The sequence below is a fragment of the Carassius gibelio genome, chromosome A4, assembly GCF_023724105.1.
Source record: "Carassius gibelio isolate Cgi1373 ecotype wild population from Czech Republic chromosome A4, carGib1.2-hapl.c, whole genome shotgun sequence".
NCBI classification, from domain to species: Eukaryota; Metazoa; Chordata; class Actinopteri; order Cypriniformes; family Cyprinidae; genus Carassius; species Carassius gibelio.
In genome coordinates this window covers 29,235,553-29,255,035 of record NC_068374.1, presented here as the reverse complement: position 1 = coordinate 29,255,035, position 19,483 = coordinate 29,235,553, and the positions used below count along the sequence as shown (strand labels likewise).

The 19,483-nt window shown below is 36.8% G+C and overlaps 1 protein-coding gene across 1 annotated transcript in view; it reads left to right on the top strand.

The window, feature by feature from the left end:
* The first annotated feature begins 1,420 nt into the window (after positions 1-1,420).
* Positions 1,421-19,483, top strand: part of LOC127976270 (semaphorin-3aa) — a 32,078-nt gene continuing 14,015 nt past the window's right edge. Inside the window, exons 1-3 of the mRNA XM_052580579.1 lie at positions 1,421-2,234; positions 15,044-15,204; positions 16,287-16,349. Of these exons, the coding sequence (XP_052436539.1) occupies positions 1,514-2,234; positions 15,044-15,204; positions 16,287-16,349 (945 nt within the window). The 5' untranslated portion in view covers positions 1,421-1,513. The remainder of the gene's footprint in view (positions 2,235-15,043; positions 15,205-16,286; positions 16,350-19,483) is intronic.

Here is a 19,483-nt window from a genome sequence, read left to right as displayed (position 1 = left end):
AATGCCAATGCTTTTGTGTCACCAACCATAACTTATATTTCCTTTAGTCATTCCTTGAACAAAAGCGTGGCTGCAAGAAGTCACCTTTGTGTCATTGATTTATACATGCCCTCATGTGCTCCTGCATGTATACACATGCCTGCAGTGTGAACATTTGCCTATAGGCCTAGTCGTTAGTGACAGACCGGTAATAATTTAAATTTTTTATTTGTACAGTAGATTGCACAAATCATTCCACACCAACAGGTTTTGAAGACACGTTGCATTTGCAATAAAGATTGCACAAACACTTAGCAAGCTTTCATCTTCAACACGAATGCTGTATTTATCAAAGCCTTGCTGACTGACAGGATCCATTCGATGTGTTTCGAGGAGGCCACTCCTCTGTGGATCTCATGTTTCGGAGGCTATATTTACCACTTTGCTACTGACAGGCTTCTGGAAACTAGTTGTCAATGAGCTATCTGGTTTTAGTGCACAAATTCATTAAGACATCATTAGTCAAAGTGCCCTGACAAACCACCTCCACATAGTTGTTGTACAGAAGAGCGACGACCAGAGGAAAACCTCGGCATGTCAGCGGATCTGCTGGGATAGAGACCAGGCAGCAGGTGGATGTTTTTTAGCCTCCTGATATACCTAAGGAGGAAGTGTAGTGTCTGTCCATCATCTCCGCCGTTCTATGTGGTGTAAACACCTTAAGAGCATGTTTGGTTGTAAAGGTGATGAGACCTGCTCATGAAAGCAGGAAACACTTACATACAGACATGCCAAAGGCATTGAGAGATCTGGGGAATTTTTTTTTTTTTTTTTTGCATTTGCATTTGCAAGGTTGTGAAATACCTTCACACACTCAGCTGGTGTTTCGGAGGCACTTTTGTCTTTAGCACTCAGGGGTGAAAAATCACACATTAACACCTCTGTCTATCAGAGGCTTTGTTACAACAAGCAGAGAGTGAGTGAGAAGTAAGAATGCTGGATAGTCTAGCTCTATGTATTACGTTTTAATTTGATGTACGTTTTAAGTATTATTAGTAAATCTCATTGGTTTGCTCATTTTGATAAAAAAGCTGAAGTTGGTTTATGGACAATAGATAGAAATATTTCTAACAATGGCAAAAATAGAAATACTTTAATGTGGCCGATGATTTTTCAATATTTTATTTAATGTTATTTTTATTAATTAGTTAATGTATTTATTCATTCTATTGATATTGTTTTATAACATAAATCGTAGATAGATAGATAGATAGATAGATAGATAGATAGATAGATAGATAGATAGGTAGATATTTATATTAGATTTTATATGCATGTATGCTATATTAATCTAACCTTTTATATAATTATCATTATCACTATTTTATTATTACTCAAACAATTAAATCCAGGCTAACATACATACACACAGAAGTATTCTAGAGGCTGTGATGAAATATGATGGTCTGCCAGAAAGCCAAAAAAGGAGAGAGCAGGTGGGAAGACAATGCATTGTAGGTGTAGCCTATAAGCAATGCAGAAAAGAAGGACACAGAGCAACCAAACCTTTGCAGAAGAGTCTTTCGCTTACCTCTCCTTTCAGCTCCGCTCGCTCGTCCTCCCCCTTCAGCTGCTCCCCCCTCCCTCTCCTCCCCTCCCCTCCCCTCCTGCGCTCCGGTGGATGGTGTACTGCTCTCTCTCCCTCTCCCTCTCATTCAGGCTGAGCCGTGGACACAAGCAGAAGCAGTCTGTGAGAGTGTATGTGAGAGAGTGTGTGTGCACGAAGCTTGAGCGGAGAGAGAGAGGGTCTGCCAGATCCCTTACTGAAACTCTACCTCTCCCACAAACACACAATCCCACTCACCGGTCCTCCCCACCAGGGTCCGAGAGCACATCCCTGAGGAGTACACCTTTACCCCCACAACCGGTTAAACGCCCCCCCACATGGAGCCATGTGAACCCCTGTCTCCTGCTTCGCTTGGGATTTGATTTTGGATTGCTTCCTTGGGGAGAAGCTCCAGGCGCTGGATCTTTTGAAGTAAGGAGGGACTCCGAAGAGCTCGGCTATCCCAGAGGGAAGCACTTTACTCTTGGTACTCTGGGCTACAAGCCCCCCTGGGCTGGAGGCCAGCGCTCCAGCACCATGGATTACCTAGTTGGGATTTTTCTGCTGTTGTGTGGGGTGGTGTTACCTGACCGAGTTGCACCCCAGCACACCAAAAAGAACGTGCCCAGACTCAAGCTCTCCTACAATGGTAAGTTTTGTTACCAGACTCATCACCATGAGCTTTATTACCTTTTTTTTTTTTTTTTCATTACCTGTTGTACACCTATTTATTCTTAAATTGGACTTTTTATCATTTTATTAATATATATTTATATATGATTCCATAACTGTCACCCTGCTGTCTCATTTCTGTCTAGTTTGATAGTCTCTCTCACTCTCTTACATGTGATTTAGTCTCGTTTTACCCTGACACATTGTTTCCATGTGTTCAAAGTGCATGTACTGGATCTTCTACATAATTTTTCCAGTTGCACTGTCCTGTAGCTCTAAACTCTGCACTGGAACCCTGTCATACAGCTTGTGAACTCTGAATGAGGTATCGTGGGTAATGACTCTGCATTTGCGGCCAGAAGTCTATTTTCTCAAGCCATCAAAGTGATTTTACAGCAATCCATTACAGGAATATTCCTGGTTTAATGCATGTTAGGCTCAATCCACACCATGCTGATTTGCACATATATCATTTTGACTCTGTCATTTTCTTGAAACAAAAAGGAAATACAAAAATCAAGGTTACAGCGAAGCACTAATAAAGTGAAACGTGAAGCTTCTAATTTGATAAAAGCACTAACATTAATTCTTCTGTTAAAATGTGTATTGTTTGAGCTGTGAATCTATTTTTACACTAATTTTAGGGTTTATTGGGTTCTATTGTCATGGCAACAAAGTTGTCGAAATTAGATGTAACTAAAGTGTTTTTCCACACTGAAATCATGTTAACTTATGATTATGGTCTATGTTTTGTGGTTATACTAATGAAACAGTGAGTGTTTTAATGTTACAGATGTTTCTCGTTTACTTCCAATGTAATTGCCTCATTGTAATCTAGAATTTTGCCATTTTAGAAGAAGAGGTGGAATAGCTAGGACATTTTTAGTGTGAAAAAACATTTGCCACAAATGCCAATTCCGCTTAACTTGTACTGAAACTGAAATACCTTTGCGTTTACTAGCCTTGTAACAAGATGAATTGCCATATGCACACATTATAACAAGTATGCATACTCATGCTCGCACACATTATATATTTTGAAGCATTATTCTCTGATACTAAACATACAGTACATTGCATCTGAAGGCTTGGGTGATGCTGGTCGCTGTGCGTGAATGGTGGTAACAGCAAACATGTTATTCTCTGGACTGTGCTATTTTAAAGGAGACAGCAGAGAGATCCAGACTATAGCAGCCTCTTTGTAACCCAGAGCTTTCATCTCTCACGAAAATAAGCGGCAGGATTTTTGGCATATTTTGGGTTGTTTCCCTTTTTAATGTAAGCTTAGCAGGCTTGCTGTGGTTCTTTGTTCAGGAACATGACCAAAAGTGTACGCATCTATGTGTGGCGGTGATCTCTCTCTCCCTCATTTGGTAAATATAGCCTTCTGTTCTGTCGGTCAATCTGTGCTTCTGGTGTGGTGATTGTAAGGTCTGTGTGTGGCATGGGTTTACCCCACCAGAGTCGTTTAACGGCCTCTCATTTCTTTTATAGAGACTGAGAGTGAAGGAGGAGTGAAAAAATATTTATTTTTTTCTGAGAATGTATTGTTAGGAAAGAAAGAGCCAGGGAATGGAGAGCAAGAGAGAGGATTTAAGAAACAAGTTGTTGCTCTTTAAGAGGAAAGGCTGGAGACTTTATTATATGAAAGATGCAGGTCCACCTGTGATCAATCACATGCTTCTCTGAGTTAACACTGTTGTGCTTGGATGGCCCGAAGCATTGTAGGAAAACAGTCTTACATCGCGTCATCAAAATGCTTTCCAAACTAATGCCACCTGTGCACTTTATGGCTGTGTTTTCTCTGATTCATGTTAGAGTTTTTTTGTATGTTGTAATGGTTTTGGATTTAGTTTGATTGATAGTTGTATTCAGATAAATACAAAGAGAAGCTGCACTGCTATGCACAAAATCCACTTGGGATGTCAAAATGGATCACATCCAATGGGAAAATATTTTATTTTACAGAATAAGAACTATTTAACTAATATTTATAATTTAACTGAATTCTGAATCCTCTGAAACTGTGATCAAACCAGACATTTCCAACAATTGCGAAAATGCTGTGTGATGTAACACTCAAATGATAATTGGTGTTTGTGTGACGCTTGTGTGGAACAGAGTTTTGGACCAGGGCAGATCTCTGGAGCAGTGCAGGCCACAGAAATATGGAACTAAATGTTTGTCAAAATATCGCTCATCGTTAGATATGAAAAAAAGAAAGATTAAATTGCTTGCTACTTTATCATATTATGCCTTGTTAAAAAACTGTTTACTGTAATATTTTATACAGGTCTGTTAAAATTTACTTTGATCACCAGATATCGTATAAACAGGAAATAGCCAGCAGAAATAAAATACTTATAGTATGCAAAATAGTAACATATCATTCAGATGTCTGCATTTTACCTCCAAAATCTATTCCTTTCAATCTAATATTAAAAGTCTACATTTTTTTATTATGTTTGAGTGAATTTTGAGCAAATATTATTATATTGTTTATTTTGATTCAGAAGTGTTGAGTTAATCTCATTTACTGTCATGGTATTTTAATATGTATTTATATAATATATTGATATAATATTAAAAAAAAAATTAATGTACATTTAATGTAATTTAATATACATTTAATGTAATTTACCAGTAAAATGTTGTTAATTTTACAATAATAGAAGAAATCAATGTATAATTTACAGTAAAAAAAAAAAGTCCATAAACCGATATTCCGAGAATTCCCTGCATGACACTCCACATTTTAAAGTATTTTATTTAAATAATCATGTTTTTTAATAGTTTTTGTCATCAGTTAAGTACATTTGGGCTTTATGTTACATCTTCCATTTAATGAATGTTTATTGCATTATTTTTATTTAATTTTTAAGGGACAAAACAGAATTTAATAGTAATTGTTGAATTTACTGGTTTACAGTCAATTGTTGTTCATGTTAAATTACAGTTTTTGGCCATAAATGTGTTTACAGTTTTTCTGTATTTTATACAATTATTCTGGTAACCACAACTGACACAACTATTTTGTAAAAAAAAAAAAAAAAAAAAAAAAAAAAGATGTATCCCTTATCAGGCCCCACATACAGTAACTTGTACTGTACGATAACTTGTTTTCCTATTGGATAATTGGGAGTGAGTCATCGTATATGTGTCTGAGACAGAAAATGTGTCTGATGTGTTTTTGGCCTGCAAGATGTGTGAGGATGGAGGCAGGCTTAGATAATTAGACACCTGGCCATGGTGATAGAGCTGTGTGTGTGTAATGCAGTGGCATAGTTCACAGGTGCTTGATGGCTCTTTTGATGCTCTGCAGTATGACAGATTGCTGTTTACACCCACACAGTGTCTGAGTGTTAAAATGAGAGAGAGTAAGAGAGGAAAGGATGGAGGAAGAGTGGCAAAGAGGCTGCGTGAGGGGAAGAGAGTGGCTGGTTTAATGAAGGCGGTGGGCAGACAGTAGTTGGCCAGGAGAGGATAGTCGTTAAGTGAAGTGTCATTCATTCTCACTCCCTCTGTGAATGCAGCATAGTAATTAAGCCAAATAAACGCTCAGACATGCTCTTCAGAGACGCACACTCCAATGAGTGTCGAGAAGGGGGACGGGTATCTCTTTTTCACATACACACACACACACACACACACACACACAGATTTATCATGAATTACACCCAGAGTTTGCAGTTCTGTTGTACTGCCTCCGGGGAGGCCATTCGGACGATCACAGACGAAGAGATCCATCTTAGTTGTTAAACGATGGCAGAGTGATAGATTTTCCTCTTCGTTTCCCGTCCCTGTAATTACACCAGAGTTATGTCTCCAGTTTACTCCCTTCATACACTTTAAACTACCGTCGGTGAAAATTGCTCTTGTCAGAGCTATCAGCGGCCCGTTCATCTGTCAGTATGGTGTAGGATAGGCCTTCACATGCTTGTCAGATTGCCTTTCGGATCTCAAACTTGTGGTTACGAGGTTGTGAATTCACACTGTAGGATTAGCAGTGGGTTACAGGGTCCATGTGTGCCCAAAACCCCACATAAATACCATGTGAGATGCCAGATTAGGGTGGAGGTGGTCGGTGCATATGAAGACACTGCCCCCTGCAGGTGGCAAAGTGTGGGAACATGCCTCTGATAGTGGGGTCCCTTTGTAAAAAAGGCCATCCCGATGTCACACGTTTGTAAAATGGTACATCGGGGACTTTAATGTGCTTGTGAAACAACCTGATAATTACTCACAACAGCATAATTACCAGGCGTCCCATTTCATTACCCTGCCCCATGGCCTCCTGGGATTGATTGGGATGGGCGACACTGGGACTACGAGAGACTGCGAGTCGTCTGTATTCAGCCTAAATCTTCTGAAATAGACACTCCGCGCCCGACCGCACTGGACGCAGACTGGAGGAATCCTATAATAGCGGGCTGTTCGCTGGCTGCCGGGTGAAGTGCAGGCTGACATCGGGCCAGGATTTGGGGTGGATGGGAATGATTATATGGAGAGTCTGGGAATGATGCTGGTTTCTCTTTCTCTCACGGTTTCTCTCATCTGCATCCGTCTCTTGTCTGTCTGTTTTCACCCTCTTCACCAAGTAGATCTAGCTCTCTTTCTTTGTCTCACTCTTGCTCTCTGTCTCTTTCTCAGTCTGTAATTTTCACGTTGAAGCTACTTTTAAAATATTATTTGTCAAGCTACAAGCTACTTTAGATAGTTGTTACCGTTAAACTATTATTATTATTATTATTAATTATGCTGAAGGCATTTAAAAAATGTAAAATATACACCATTCACTTTCTAAAAATCTAATAATATAATGTAATAAATATTTTTCCACATTTAAGCTAAATATTTTTTTTTTTTTTTTTTATGTAGTTAAATTAGTCACCACAATATAAGTATATTAAAACAATGGAATTTATAAGTAGTCATGTGACCCAGGGTACAAATGAAAAAAAAAGTATTTCTTAATTTTTGGCCACAATGTTTTTTTCTTCTTCTGCGTGTCATGAATAAACATAATAAACAGCTGAATTTAACTTTTGATTCTTTTCATAAAATAGCGCTATATAGTTTTTGTTGTCCACTGCTTCTTGGAAAGGTAACTTGTTACTAGCAAAGCGCTTGTGTTTATTTATGATTCTGTGTTTTTATTTTATATTTCTGTATACTCTCTCTCTCTCTCTCTGTTTTGCTCTTTTCTTCATTCTGGAGTGCTGTAGAGAACTTGAAGGTCACCTGTAGAATATATATATTTTTTTTTTTGTAGCATGAATTTTTTTCTCTGTAGCCGTGGAAGTAGTTTGTCCTTATTGACCTTTTTACGTATCACATCCTGTTGTGTTCAGTCTTATGTTGGCCCTATTAGACGTTAGACTTACTTGGCTCAGGGATTTGCACATTTAGCTTCCTCTTCATAATACATAGGCCTAGTTATTAATAAGCAGAGTGTTCTGTTATTTAGATTTAGTGTGTGCTTACACCTGGGTGTCATATGCTGTGCATTAGATTACTGGCTAGATACTGAGTGCAGGGTGTTGGGAAGTGGTGCACCTGTTATTGAATGTCAATGGTGTCCTTAGACAAGCATTTCCAGATGAGTCAGATTTCATTACTAGTTATGTATTAGTTTGCATGTGTGTGCTTGTTTGCTTGTCAGATCTCCCAGCAAAAAAATAAAATAAAAAAATGAGGTTGCCTTGTAAAATTAACTTTTATATATTTTTTTTAGTTGACAAATTTCAGAATCAATCAGTATTTACTTATAAGCTTTTAAAGAGATATTTCACCCAAAAATGAAATTTACCTTCTTTCAGATGACATTTTTAAATATTACTCCCATTCTATTTGTCTGAAATAAGAAAATCATATACACCAAAGATTGCTTAAGGATGAGTAAATCATGGGGTAATTCTCATCTCTTTAACCTTAGCTTTTAGTGTAGTTTTTATTTTATTCGGGTTTATTTTATTTTATTATTATTACTTTAATATTTATTTAAACGTGGGATTTTACTAGTTGAATGCACTATTAATTTGTACAAGTTTGATGCTGTCAGATTCATTTGTGACACATTTTTTACATCACAAAAACAGTTTCTGGTCCCTTGCGAATTGTACACTACCAAAAAATGACTTGCAGTTACGTGAAGGAGTCAGTATAACTCAGTAATGTCTCTGAACGATTGATTCACTGACCGAGAGTCTGATTCAAACAAACTGAAGCCCGAAGCTGTATTGTGAAACTAGTAATAAAAAAAGTAATAATCTTGAGTTTCACCAATGGCAACTACATGGCAACTAAGTATTTTTTGTTGAATTTGGGACTATTTTATTTAGCCTGGAGCCAAGCTGAAGGCCATATTTCTGTCAGTTCGAGGAATAGAACTGAATTAAATTTCTGTACTAATGTATCTTTCAGCACTTTGTCTCTTGTAAACCTCCTCTCTTGGCTATTTGCTTTAATGTCACATTATCTCTGGCTGTCACTCTCCCTCTCTGTACATGTGCTGTGTTTTTTGTGTCATCTGGAGCTGTGGAGAGTGGACTGTGCTTTCTCTGCACGGTCTGTGGCTGGGAGCCAAATTTAAACAGACACTGCGGTTCACCCATCATGTCACGAGTAGATTCAGGGGTAATTAAACGGTTCCACATACTCTCCCCTCTCTCTGTGCATCAGGGCAACACAGGAATCTCATGCGGTCGGGCATAAATATTGTGTTGCATTCTGCAACAAAGGAGATCAGCGAGAACGCTGGTTTTTAGTGGCGTGCACAGACAGACTTTCAGACTTGAGTGCAACAGATGAAAGTATATAAATATAACACCACTGACAACATGACATTTGCATTTTTGACACAGATGCTTGTGTTTAATTGGAAAATGCATTCAGTTTAATTAGACCTTTTACTTTTGCAAGAGACTGTTTATGAATTAAATCTACAGTTAAAAAAAATCTACAAAGGGATCATTTTAAAGGGATAGCTCACTGAAAAATGTCAATTCTGTCAAAAGCAGATATTTTGAATAGTTTAATGGTTACTTTTTTACATGCAATAAAAATGTATTTAAATTAAATCTTTTAAGCTAAACTTTGTTATAAAGTTATCCATGTGACATTTACACTTTATTCCAAGTCTATATGAGCTATATAAAGTCATGCAGTCAACTTTGTGACAAACAAACAAAATGTTATTCATCATTCACTGATAATCTTCTCCTCTAGTGAACTGTTAAATGCTGTGACTGAATCATTGAGTCAGTTAATGAATGATTCATTCAGGTTATCTGTTTTTGTGAATCAGATAAATGAATCTTAAATGAGTGAACTGGAAAGAATTGGACTTGGGAGAAGAGTTAGACCACTACTTTCTCATGAACTTTCATGAACATGTCAATATTTATTTGTGAATAAAGACTTTTTATTTTGGGTTGTGACTCATACAATACCTTATTTTGTACTTATACATGTACTTCTAAGAAATTTTTATGGTGCTTTTTTGTCATTGTCGAGATTGACAGTGCCAGACTTCATTTACATGGAAAAGAGAAATTTAAAAAAAATTCATAGATGTTTGGAAGAACATGAGGTTGAGTAAATAATGAGACAATGTTCATTTTTGGTGAACTTTTCCTTTGAGCTAAACAAATTCATCTTTAGAACTGCCACATGCATCTTGCCAAAAAAAAAAAAAACGTTCCTCACCGTTTGGCTTTGTGAATGGAAATTTGAGCCAGTTGGCCATGAAATAAATCAGTTCATACAAAGGCGTCTATTATTAAAACGATTGTGTATAAAGAGATTTGACACAGTGATTATGTTTCCTGTTGGTGTCAGTGGAATCAAATGTTGGCCCACAGGTCCGCTCTCAGCAGCCCTTCTCTAGCTGTCAATCCAACAGACTGAGCACTCGAAGACCAGGGAGACTTACTAAAACCTGCGGCCGGTTGCATGCGAGAGCAAGTTAAAATAAAGGGAAACTACAGGCTTATTCTTATCCCATAGCTTCAAGCACAATGCGAAACAGCATGTTAAGCAAATCTCTAAAATTTAGGATCTCTCAAGCACAAAACCGACAAGACTGAACCACACACTTAGCCCATTGAGAGAACATAGAGATGAACTTTTGCCAAAACCGTGTCATGATCAACGACGTGTGTTTTGAAGCGCGTCATTGTTCTGGCTTAAATAAACAGGTAGCGCCCAAAACCATCTGCAGCACTTTTTCACTTTTTATTCCTTCTTTCATCACTTCCCTTGCTCTCCCGGGGCGACTGGTAGCCCGAGGCAGAGCTAAAGCACAGTGGCAACAGCATGCACACACATTTTCCCTTCTCTCAAACACATACACAGATGCAGAGAGACATAACTGAAGTCCAAAACTGGTTTTGATCCTTAGACGGCTGCATGATTCATTTTCTACTTCTTTTGACCTCATAAAACAGAACAGGTTGATTTTTCTTGTCATGTGGGTTATATTAGATATACTGCTATTTTAAATGTTTGGCCTTTAAGTGGCTTTTATTGTATTGATATGTCACCTAATTGGTCAACTAGTCAAGTGGTTTTTATTTGTACATTTTTCTGATTTATAACTTAGATTGGGATTTTTCTAAACTCACTCACACACACACACACACACACACACATGTTTGTTTTTGTGAAAAGTGGGGACATCCCATAGGCATAATGGTTTTTATAATGTAGAAACTGTATATTCTATTGCCCTTCACCAACCCTACCCCTAAACCTAACCCTCACAGGAAACTTTGTGCATTTTTACTTTCTCAAAAAAACTAATTCTGTATGATTTATAAGCGTTTTGAAAAATGGAGACATGGGTTATGTCCTCATAAGTCACCCTCTCCTTGTAATACCTGTGTCATACCCATGTCATTATACAGAGTTGTGTCCTGATATGTCACAAAAACATGCCCCCACACACACACACACACACACACACACACACACACACACACACACACACACACACATATATATATATATATATATATATATATATATATATATATATATATATATATATATATATATATTGCCAGAGTTGTAGATTTTTATTTTATATTTTACATTTTAATAAAATGTTTGTATCACAAGCAGCATTTGTACACACAAACACACACACACATATACATGGTCATGCAAATTAAGGCATTAATATGTGCTTTATAAGTAAGTACTAATATACAGCCAATATTTTAGTTATATGCATGATACATAGCCACTAGTTAATAGTGGAAAAAAAATGTTTTTATAGAATTAAACCTGCGTTGCAACTCAAGTTTTTCAATTTAGAATTTCAGTTTAGAGTTTTCAATTGTAAAATTTTAGGCTTGCTTAGTATTGTTATTTAGTTTTCATGTACTATCTTAAATTTATTGGAAACAAAGGTGTGTGAATGAAAATGTTGCAGTGTATAAATCAAGTGTATGATGATGATATATGAAGAGTTGACAGCACACTTCTTAGTCTACGGGACAGAGAGAAACTGAGAAAGAGCGAGAGACATTTGTTAAGCTTCCTTTTTTAAATCTCACACTTCATTTACTCTAAGCTCCTATCGAGGTTGATATATCCCCCGGATAAAATGTGTGTGTATGTGTGATCAAGGACCATATGACGGCTACCTTTTGTGATGGTCTTGCAAAGGCACCATTTAAAAAAAAATAAAAAATGAAAAAAAAGCCTGGTCTTCAGAGTTCAAGTACCAGTCATTCACTTTGAGCAGGGGAAAAGTGAAACTGTGAGACACGGCCGTCAGATCTTGAGCCAGAATGGCAGGAGAGTGAAGCTTTGGAGAAGTTCACGTAACAGCAGTATTACAGACACCGACTGAGAAAAACGAGGCAAAGAATAAGAATCTTTGGCACATGGAGCGATGCAAAGACTATGAGCGAGGATAATGTGTCAGGGGAATAGGAAAAAAACTAAAGAAAGATGAGATGAAGAGACTTCTAGGATGTCCTCTTATGTTCTCTCAGACCTCCCTTGGAGTCTGGCAAGAGGGAATCAGTGTGGCTTTCTTTTATTTCCTGAATATAAGCTACTTTTGACTATTAATATTTCTTATTAAAAGTGTTAGACACATAGCAGCATGGCGAAGAATTGCAAAATGAATTACTTATATTTTCAAACTACTTTTCTTTACATTCTTTAATGGTGGTTCTTCTATTGAGGAACCATGATTTACTTTATGGTTTCTTGAGTCGATTATATGGTTCTTCATGTTACATTATTGGTTCTTCATATCAGTTGAATGGGTTCTGGGTTATCTAAAGCACCAGTGCATAGATGGTTTTCTGAATATGCAGTGCTTTGTATTTTACAAAGTTTGCTAATCATTAATTGAAGAGTTCTCTGGGATACTTGATTCTGATTTGTCAGTTGTGACATTCTGCTGTCAAATATAATGTTTAGCGAACTTTATTATAGACTGTTGACCCTGAGAATCAATTTCTTAGTTCCATATCTCTCGTGTCACTCTGCATCCTCTGTTTTCAACTATATTTGTTTATTTGTTTGCCAAGTATACTACTTTTCAGACGTTTGAATTTGTTAAAATATTAAAAAAAATTCAAAAGACGTGTCTCCTTCTCTCCAAGACTGAATTTATTTTATCAAAATACTGCAAAAAGTGTAATATTGTGAAATATTCTTACAATTTAAAATAGCCTTTTTTTCTATTGTGATACGTTTTAAAATTGTATTTATTACTTGTGAAGGAAAAAGCTGAATGTTCTGAATATGCAGATTTGTTTTGTTTTTAAAGTTTGAATAGAAATCGCCAAAGAAGAACAGTTAATATTTTAATAAACATTTTTTGTTGTTGAAAATATGACAAGTCTTTACTGTCACTTTTAATCACTTTAAGTATTAATTTCTTTCAAAACAAAAAACAACACCAACAGCTTTCAAACAGTAGTGTAAGTTAACCAATATAACATTTTGGACTGAGAACTGCTGATCCAGATCTTTTCCCCATGTGATATTGTTTAAATAAAACTATTCAGGATGACCGAAGACCCCTCTGTACGTTTTCCCTTATATAAAAGAGAACTTACTCAATATTCTGACTCAGCCGGAGTCTGTCAGAAAGGCCTGGCATCCGTTCCTATATCTGAATATCGCAAGTGATTGCTTAATGAAACACTTGTGTTGGAAGCAAAGAACGAAATCAGCAGGAATGGACAGACTTGAGTCGTGCCCGTTCTGCATTCGGTCCTGTGGGAATGCTGTTCTACATTTGATATGCAGCGTTATTGACACAGGCAAAGGAAGGATGGTCTGTTTCTCCTTAACGCTTTCCCTTGCTCGCGCTCTCCCTCTCCCAGCACCACACAGATGTCCAGAGTCTTAGCGGGGCGAAACGCAGATGGCTACTATAGGAGCGGATTGATCTGGGCTCTGGAGAGGAGCCGCAGTCTTTGCGTGTCACTGTTGATTATGATTCGTGTGCGTGTTGCAGAAACGTTGCAGAGATGTTGACCTCACCCTCTCCCTTGAGCAGATGTTCTGGCCGGTGGCTCCTGCGAGCTCTTTTCCAAAGTCGTTTCTCTCTTTCACTTTCTTCCTTATCATTCTCACTTCATCTCCTCTTTACTTGTTGTATTTTTTCTTTCCCTTCAGCCTTCTCTTACTTTCATCCAACCTTGTTTCCTCGCTCACAGGGAGAGTGACGAATTTGGCAGGTTTTGTGTCTCAGGTCATTATGTTTTCACAATGTCTGGTCTAGTGCTGTTGCGCAGATAGTTTCTTTGGCTGTGTCTGCCATAACAACAGCAGTTTTTACTTGATTAGTTATCCTTCTGACCTGAGTTACTAAGATTCCAAATAAAGCGGTACTAATTTGCTTGTGCAATCTAACAAACTGCGTGTGGTCACTTCATAGGTGCACTGCGAGGGATTTACTAAGAATATTCGTGCAAGTAAGATTGATGCACCCTAATTTAAAGGAGGCTTTAAGTGCTGGTGTTGAAAGATGTACTCAGCAAGCTACATTAGTAGATCAGATTCTTGTATGATGATGTTGCACCATTTTTTGCACCATAATTTTGAGTATTAAGCTCATATAAGTGATTACATGGATCAGCTGGTCATACACCTGATTTGGTCCTTGTGATTCAATCATGCAGTGTTGTCCTCAGCACTTTTCATGCTATGGTTGAAAAGATACAGTCGTGGTCCACTAACCTTCAAGGTGGTTTTAAAGAAATTGTAACTAAACACATGATTAGTTTTGTTTCTCAGAGATGCAGAAAGTGCCGCAAATGACTTCAAATAGCCTTAGGTGTCTGAAAACAAATATTGAAAAATATTTTAAGATATTTGTATATTTATTTGTATTTATATATATATATATATATATATATATATATATATATATATATATATATATATATATAAAATAAATATTTTTTATTAATTAAACAATTGAAAAGTATTATAAATATTAGTAAAGTAGTTTTTTAAAATATAGAACTTTATAATAAAAAATAATCAGCAACAGATAATGGGACCTTCTTGTTAAGCTTTCTGCTAACCTCAAACAAAAATATTTTTTTAATGATTTCAACTGTTACTTAAAAATATCTAATTTAAATAAATAGACAATTTCAAACATCTAATTTTAAATAAATAAATAACGTCATTTATTTAATATATAATGACAATATATTGTGGGACCTTTTTAAACTTTGAATGGATGCAAATGGATTTCACATTCTAGACTTATGTTTGCCTTCTTTCTTTTGTTCTGTCTTTCAGAAATGCTGGAGTCCAGTAATCTAGTGACTTTCACTGGATTGGCGAACAGTTCAGGTTACGACACGTTCCTGATGGATGAAGAGAGAGGGAGATTGCTTGTTGGCGCGGAGGATCACGTCTTCTCTTTTGACCTGGTCAACATCAACAGAGACGTCAAACAGGTGACACACCACACCAGCTTGCCTTAACATCACTATAAATAAATGTATATTCATGGTCTTATTGTGAGCCATTCATTGTTACACGTTATTTGATTAAATTTTTCATATTCAAATGAATTAATCAAAATCTTCGAACAGCTATCCTTTACCGCTGATGACACTTAGGCTGCACAGGGTGTTCATCATGAGCTAAATACAGACATTTTAAAGCAAACTTGTACTCAGCTTGATATGGTAACTCATGATCAAATCAAACTGCATTTTACATTTTTCAAATTGAATATTCTTCTTAACTTGGAAATATGTCACATTTTAGCAGTAAAATATGTTGTGAATTGTAGTTCATGCTGTTTCTCTCTGTCTGCATTTAGCAAGAAAGATCGGTGAGGGATTTTATGAAGTGTGTCAGAGAAACCCAGGGTCATCAGAGACTCTTATTAGCTGCACAACCAGATCTGCGTCCACTTTCTCCTTCTTTCTATCTGCCCATTTGATCTCAGCCTGCCTCCCTCTGTTTTTCATTCCCTGATCATATCTGCAGTGTAATGCTTCTCTTTCTCTCTCTCTCAATCGCTCTTTCTTCCTCTCTCTGGATTCCATTACTTTGGTTTCCTCTTTCTTTCTCCTGCCTTTATGCTTTCTTTTTCCTGGAGGCTGCAGACCGTTCTCTTTATATATGATCCTTGTAAGGGTTAATACTGGCTTTTATTGAAAACTCACGCACACATGCATACTTCAGCAATACCATTGTTTAAAGATAATTATCATCGCAACTAACCAAATTATTTTTGCAGACAGAATAACTTAAGAATCAGATCTTAAATGAAGATAACAGAATAAAAACAGTTCTGTAGGCCTACGTGTGTGTGATTGTTTCTCGTGCTCGTGGGATAAGACGAATGGTAGTTTTTATCCTCCGTCTTCATCGTCGTCACAGATGGAGGTGGCAGAAGGACGGCAGGCAGCACTCGTTGATTTTTTTACAGCCAGGTTTCATGCCGAGCGCCTTAGTCAGTCATTTGCAGTTCATTGTGTTCGCTCTGCGCACATTCTCACACCTTCTCTCTTTCCGTGTTTTATAGATCGCCTGGCCCGCCACACCTTCCAAACGCGATGAATGCAAGTGGGCTGGAAAAGACCTTGGGGTAAGTGTGGGGCGACACGTAAACTTAAAAAAAAAACTATACTTCATCTTTTGGGTATATTTAGGGTATGTGACTCACTTCAGAAATATTCAAATCTACACTGCCATTCAAAGGTTTGGGGTCTTTCTTTTGAAAGAAATTAATACTTTAATTCGGTAAGGACCAAGCAAGGATATTTTTGATCAGAAGTGAGAGTAAAGACTTTCACTGTTTGAAAAAAATAAAAAAAGTCAATCTTCAATTCTAAATCTTCTATTTTAGTTTCCTTTGAACTTTCTGTTCAGAAAAGGATCTGGATAATTACGGTTTCCGCACAGTTATTAACCAACACAACTGTTTTTAGCATTGATGATATTAATAATAATAGTAATAAAAAAAGTATAAATCATACTTGAGCGCCATGTTTTCATATTAGAATGATTTTTCAAGGTTCGTGTGAAAATGTAGCTTTACCATGTCAGAAATAAATGACATTTTAAAAATGTATTAAAATAGAGAACAGTTTTAATTGTGTTAATATTTTATGATATTACTGGTTTTAATGTATTTTTATTGAATTATATGTAGCCTTGGTGAGAAACTTAAAAATATATATAAAAAACTTGCTGACTACAAACAGTTGAATGATTTTGTATAAATAAATATACAAATCTGTAAATACGTATTCATTCATTTTTATTGATGAAAAAAAAGCATTCCCCTGAATTTACCAAAAGCAGCAGACAAAATGGCTGAAAAGTTTTCATAGGTCCACTGTAAAAAAAATTTACATTTTTAAAATGTAAAAATGATTAAAGAATGTTTTCATACTATATTTTTTTACTTCAAAATTTCATGTTTAATTAAATTAGTTACCATTTAACTAACTTTTTCTAAGTAAAAATGTTTCTACAGTAGTTTTTTTTTTTGTTTCTAGAATCAATGAACTAATAATCTGAATAACTTCAATCAAGAAATTTTTTATTTCTAAAGCACCATCAACATGGTTCTTGATGGTTTTCTAAAGCAACACGAGCATGATAAATGATTCATGATAAGAAAAGTGTTGATTAAAGAACCTATACTATGTGTGTATGTATGACCTGCATTACTCAGGCTGGGTGTTGCATGTGCACTTTGGCTTGATTGCCTTTAGCGATGGAGTTTTGCTGGTGCACACGCTCTTCTGTTCCTCTCGAGAGTTTATATTCTGTGTTTAGATCGAGCAGCAACCCATGGCCCTTCTGTAAAACAGAAATGGTTTATTTATCAACCCGGCTCTTGCTAGCTCTGTACGTGTGTGTTGTATCTGATGGTAATTTCACGGCTGGGTTCCCGCTGAGATGGGGGGCAGAAGGGGAGCAGGGTTATTAGAGATAACTCACCAGACCTACTTCTGAGACGTACACCCTTAAATAAAGTCACCTGATATTGCAATGAGGTTCTGGAATCACCACATGCATCCTGAAAGAACCGTAATTTTGGCGCTGGCTGTGAAGGGTTTATTTGGCGTTACATGCACACAAATTCACCAGTTCAGAATAATGGTGTTTGCGTGCCGTGAAAATGTTTGTTCAGTTGTTGAAAGCTGCTAGTGAGTGTGCTTGAATGTGTGATTAGGGTATTACCAGCGCATTTCCATAAATCTCTTCATTCTCACATTTGCCTTGGCCAGCCGAGACAGAAACAAGCCCAAAACGACAGCTGGTACAACTGCCTCGCTGTTCATTCGAAACTCTTGGTGATTCATGAGATGAGGGTTAAATATCTCAGCAGCACACTTCATGTCTGTGTTCATTCAAGTTCAAGTCTCAATACTGTATGCTTAAATACACAATTTACAAGGAATTATTGAGGATGTGTTGTTTGATGTGACCATCTACTTAATATATATATTTATATTATAGTCACTGAAGTGATCTTTTTTTTTTTTCATGCGACACATTTCAGCAAATGAAGATTAATTAAAAGGCAAAAAGGACCCAGTCAACGGGAACACGAATCACTATAACGAAGCTTTTTCTTCATCTAATAACACAAAACAGCATGGATCTTTTAAATAATCTGTTCTGTTGTAAAGAAAAGTAAGAAGCTTGCATTAATGTTACAATAAAGTTCTGAATATTTTCATCGAATTTATGTTTAGTAATCGTGTAAAGTCCTGGTAATATTTTAAAGTGGCAGATTGCAATTCCACAGTGGTTGCACTTTAAAAGAAACTGTGCATTAGTTTTGACATTGTCAAGCTCTATGCTGTTATTATCTTTTCATGACTTCACTCGTGTGTGAATGAAATTAGTCACTACTGTGTTGTTAGTATTGTACATAATTACAGATGTGTCTAAATCGTAATCCCCAACACTCTTTGCTTATCTTATCTGAAAGGGAATCATATATCTCTCACGCTTATGAAGGTGCACTCACTTTTCTGCTTCGCAGCTTTGGCCGCTTCTTTATGGACCTTGAAGATAAAACAGAAGGGTTATATGTGTCTAATTACACAGTAGTTACACTGTAATTACAGCACACCACCCAGTTATTACAACTTGAGGTTTGTATACATAGTAAACTCCAAAGAGTGCCAGTTCATCCACCTCTCTCTCACGTGAACCCCACACTTGGCTCTATTGGAGCAGGCAAGGACCTTAAAAACAATAACGACCATGGGAAATTTAAAACATTTTTCCTGGTGCAGGAAGTGTTGAATTTTATAGAGCACATGGAATGATTATGCTAGGAATACACACATTTCCTTTACCTTGGAAAAGCCATTACATCGGCACACTAAAGTGCTTTTGTGTAGGTTGACCAAGATGGGTCACACATATGTGTGAGGAAGTGATCTGATTGGCTGTTGCAGGTGATTGAGGTCACTGGATTTATAAGAAAACCAAACATGTCGCCAGAAAATCTCAGCCTTATGCAAGCATTTATTATCTGCTTTGAATAGCTTGTACAAACTAAACTGAACTGGATGTAATCAAGGGAAAGGGCCTGCATTTATCTGTTCTTCTGTTTAGCTTTCTTCACATGTGTGTGCTGAATAAGAGTGTGTATGTGTCTTTTTGTGGTGAAAACACACACGGAGATGGCAACACCCTTTCCTGTGCTCTTAACTGACAACTCTCATTCAGACGGCACACACCGCGCCAAGA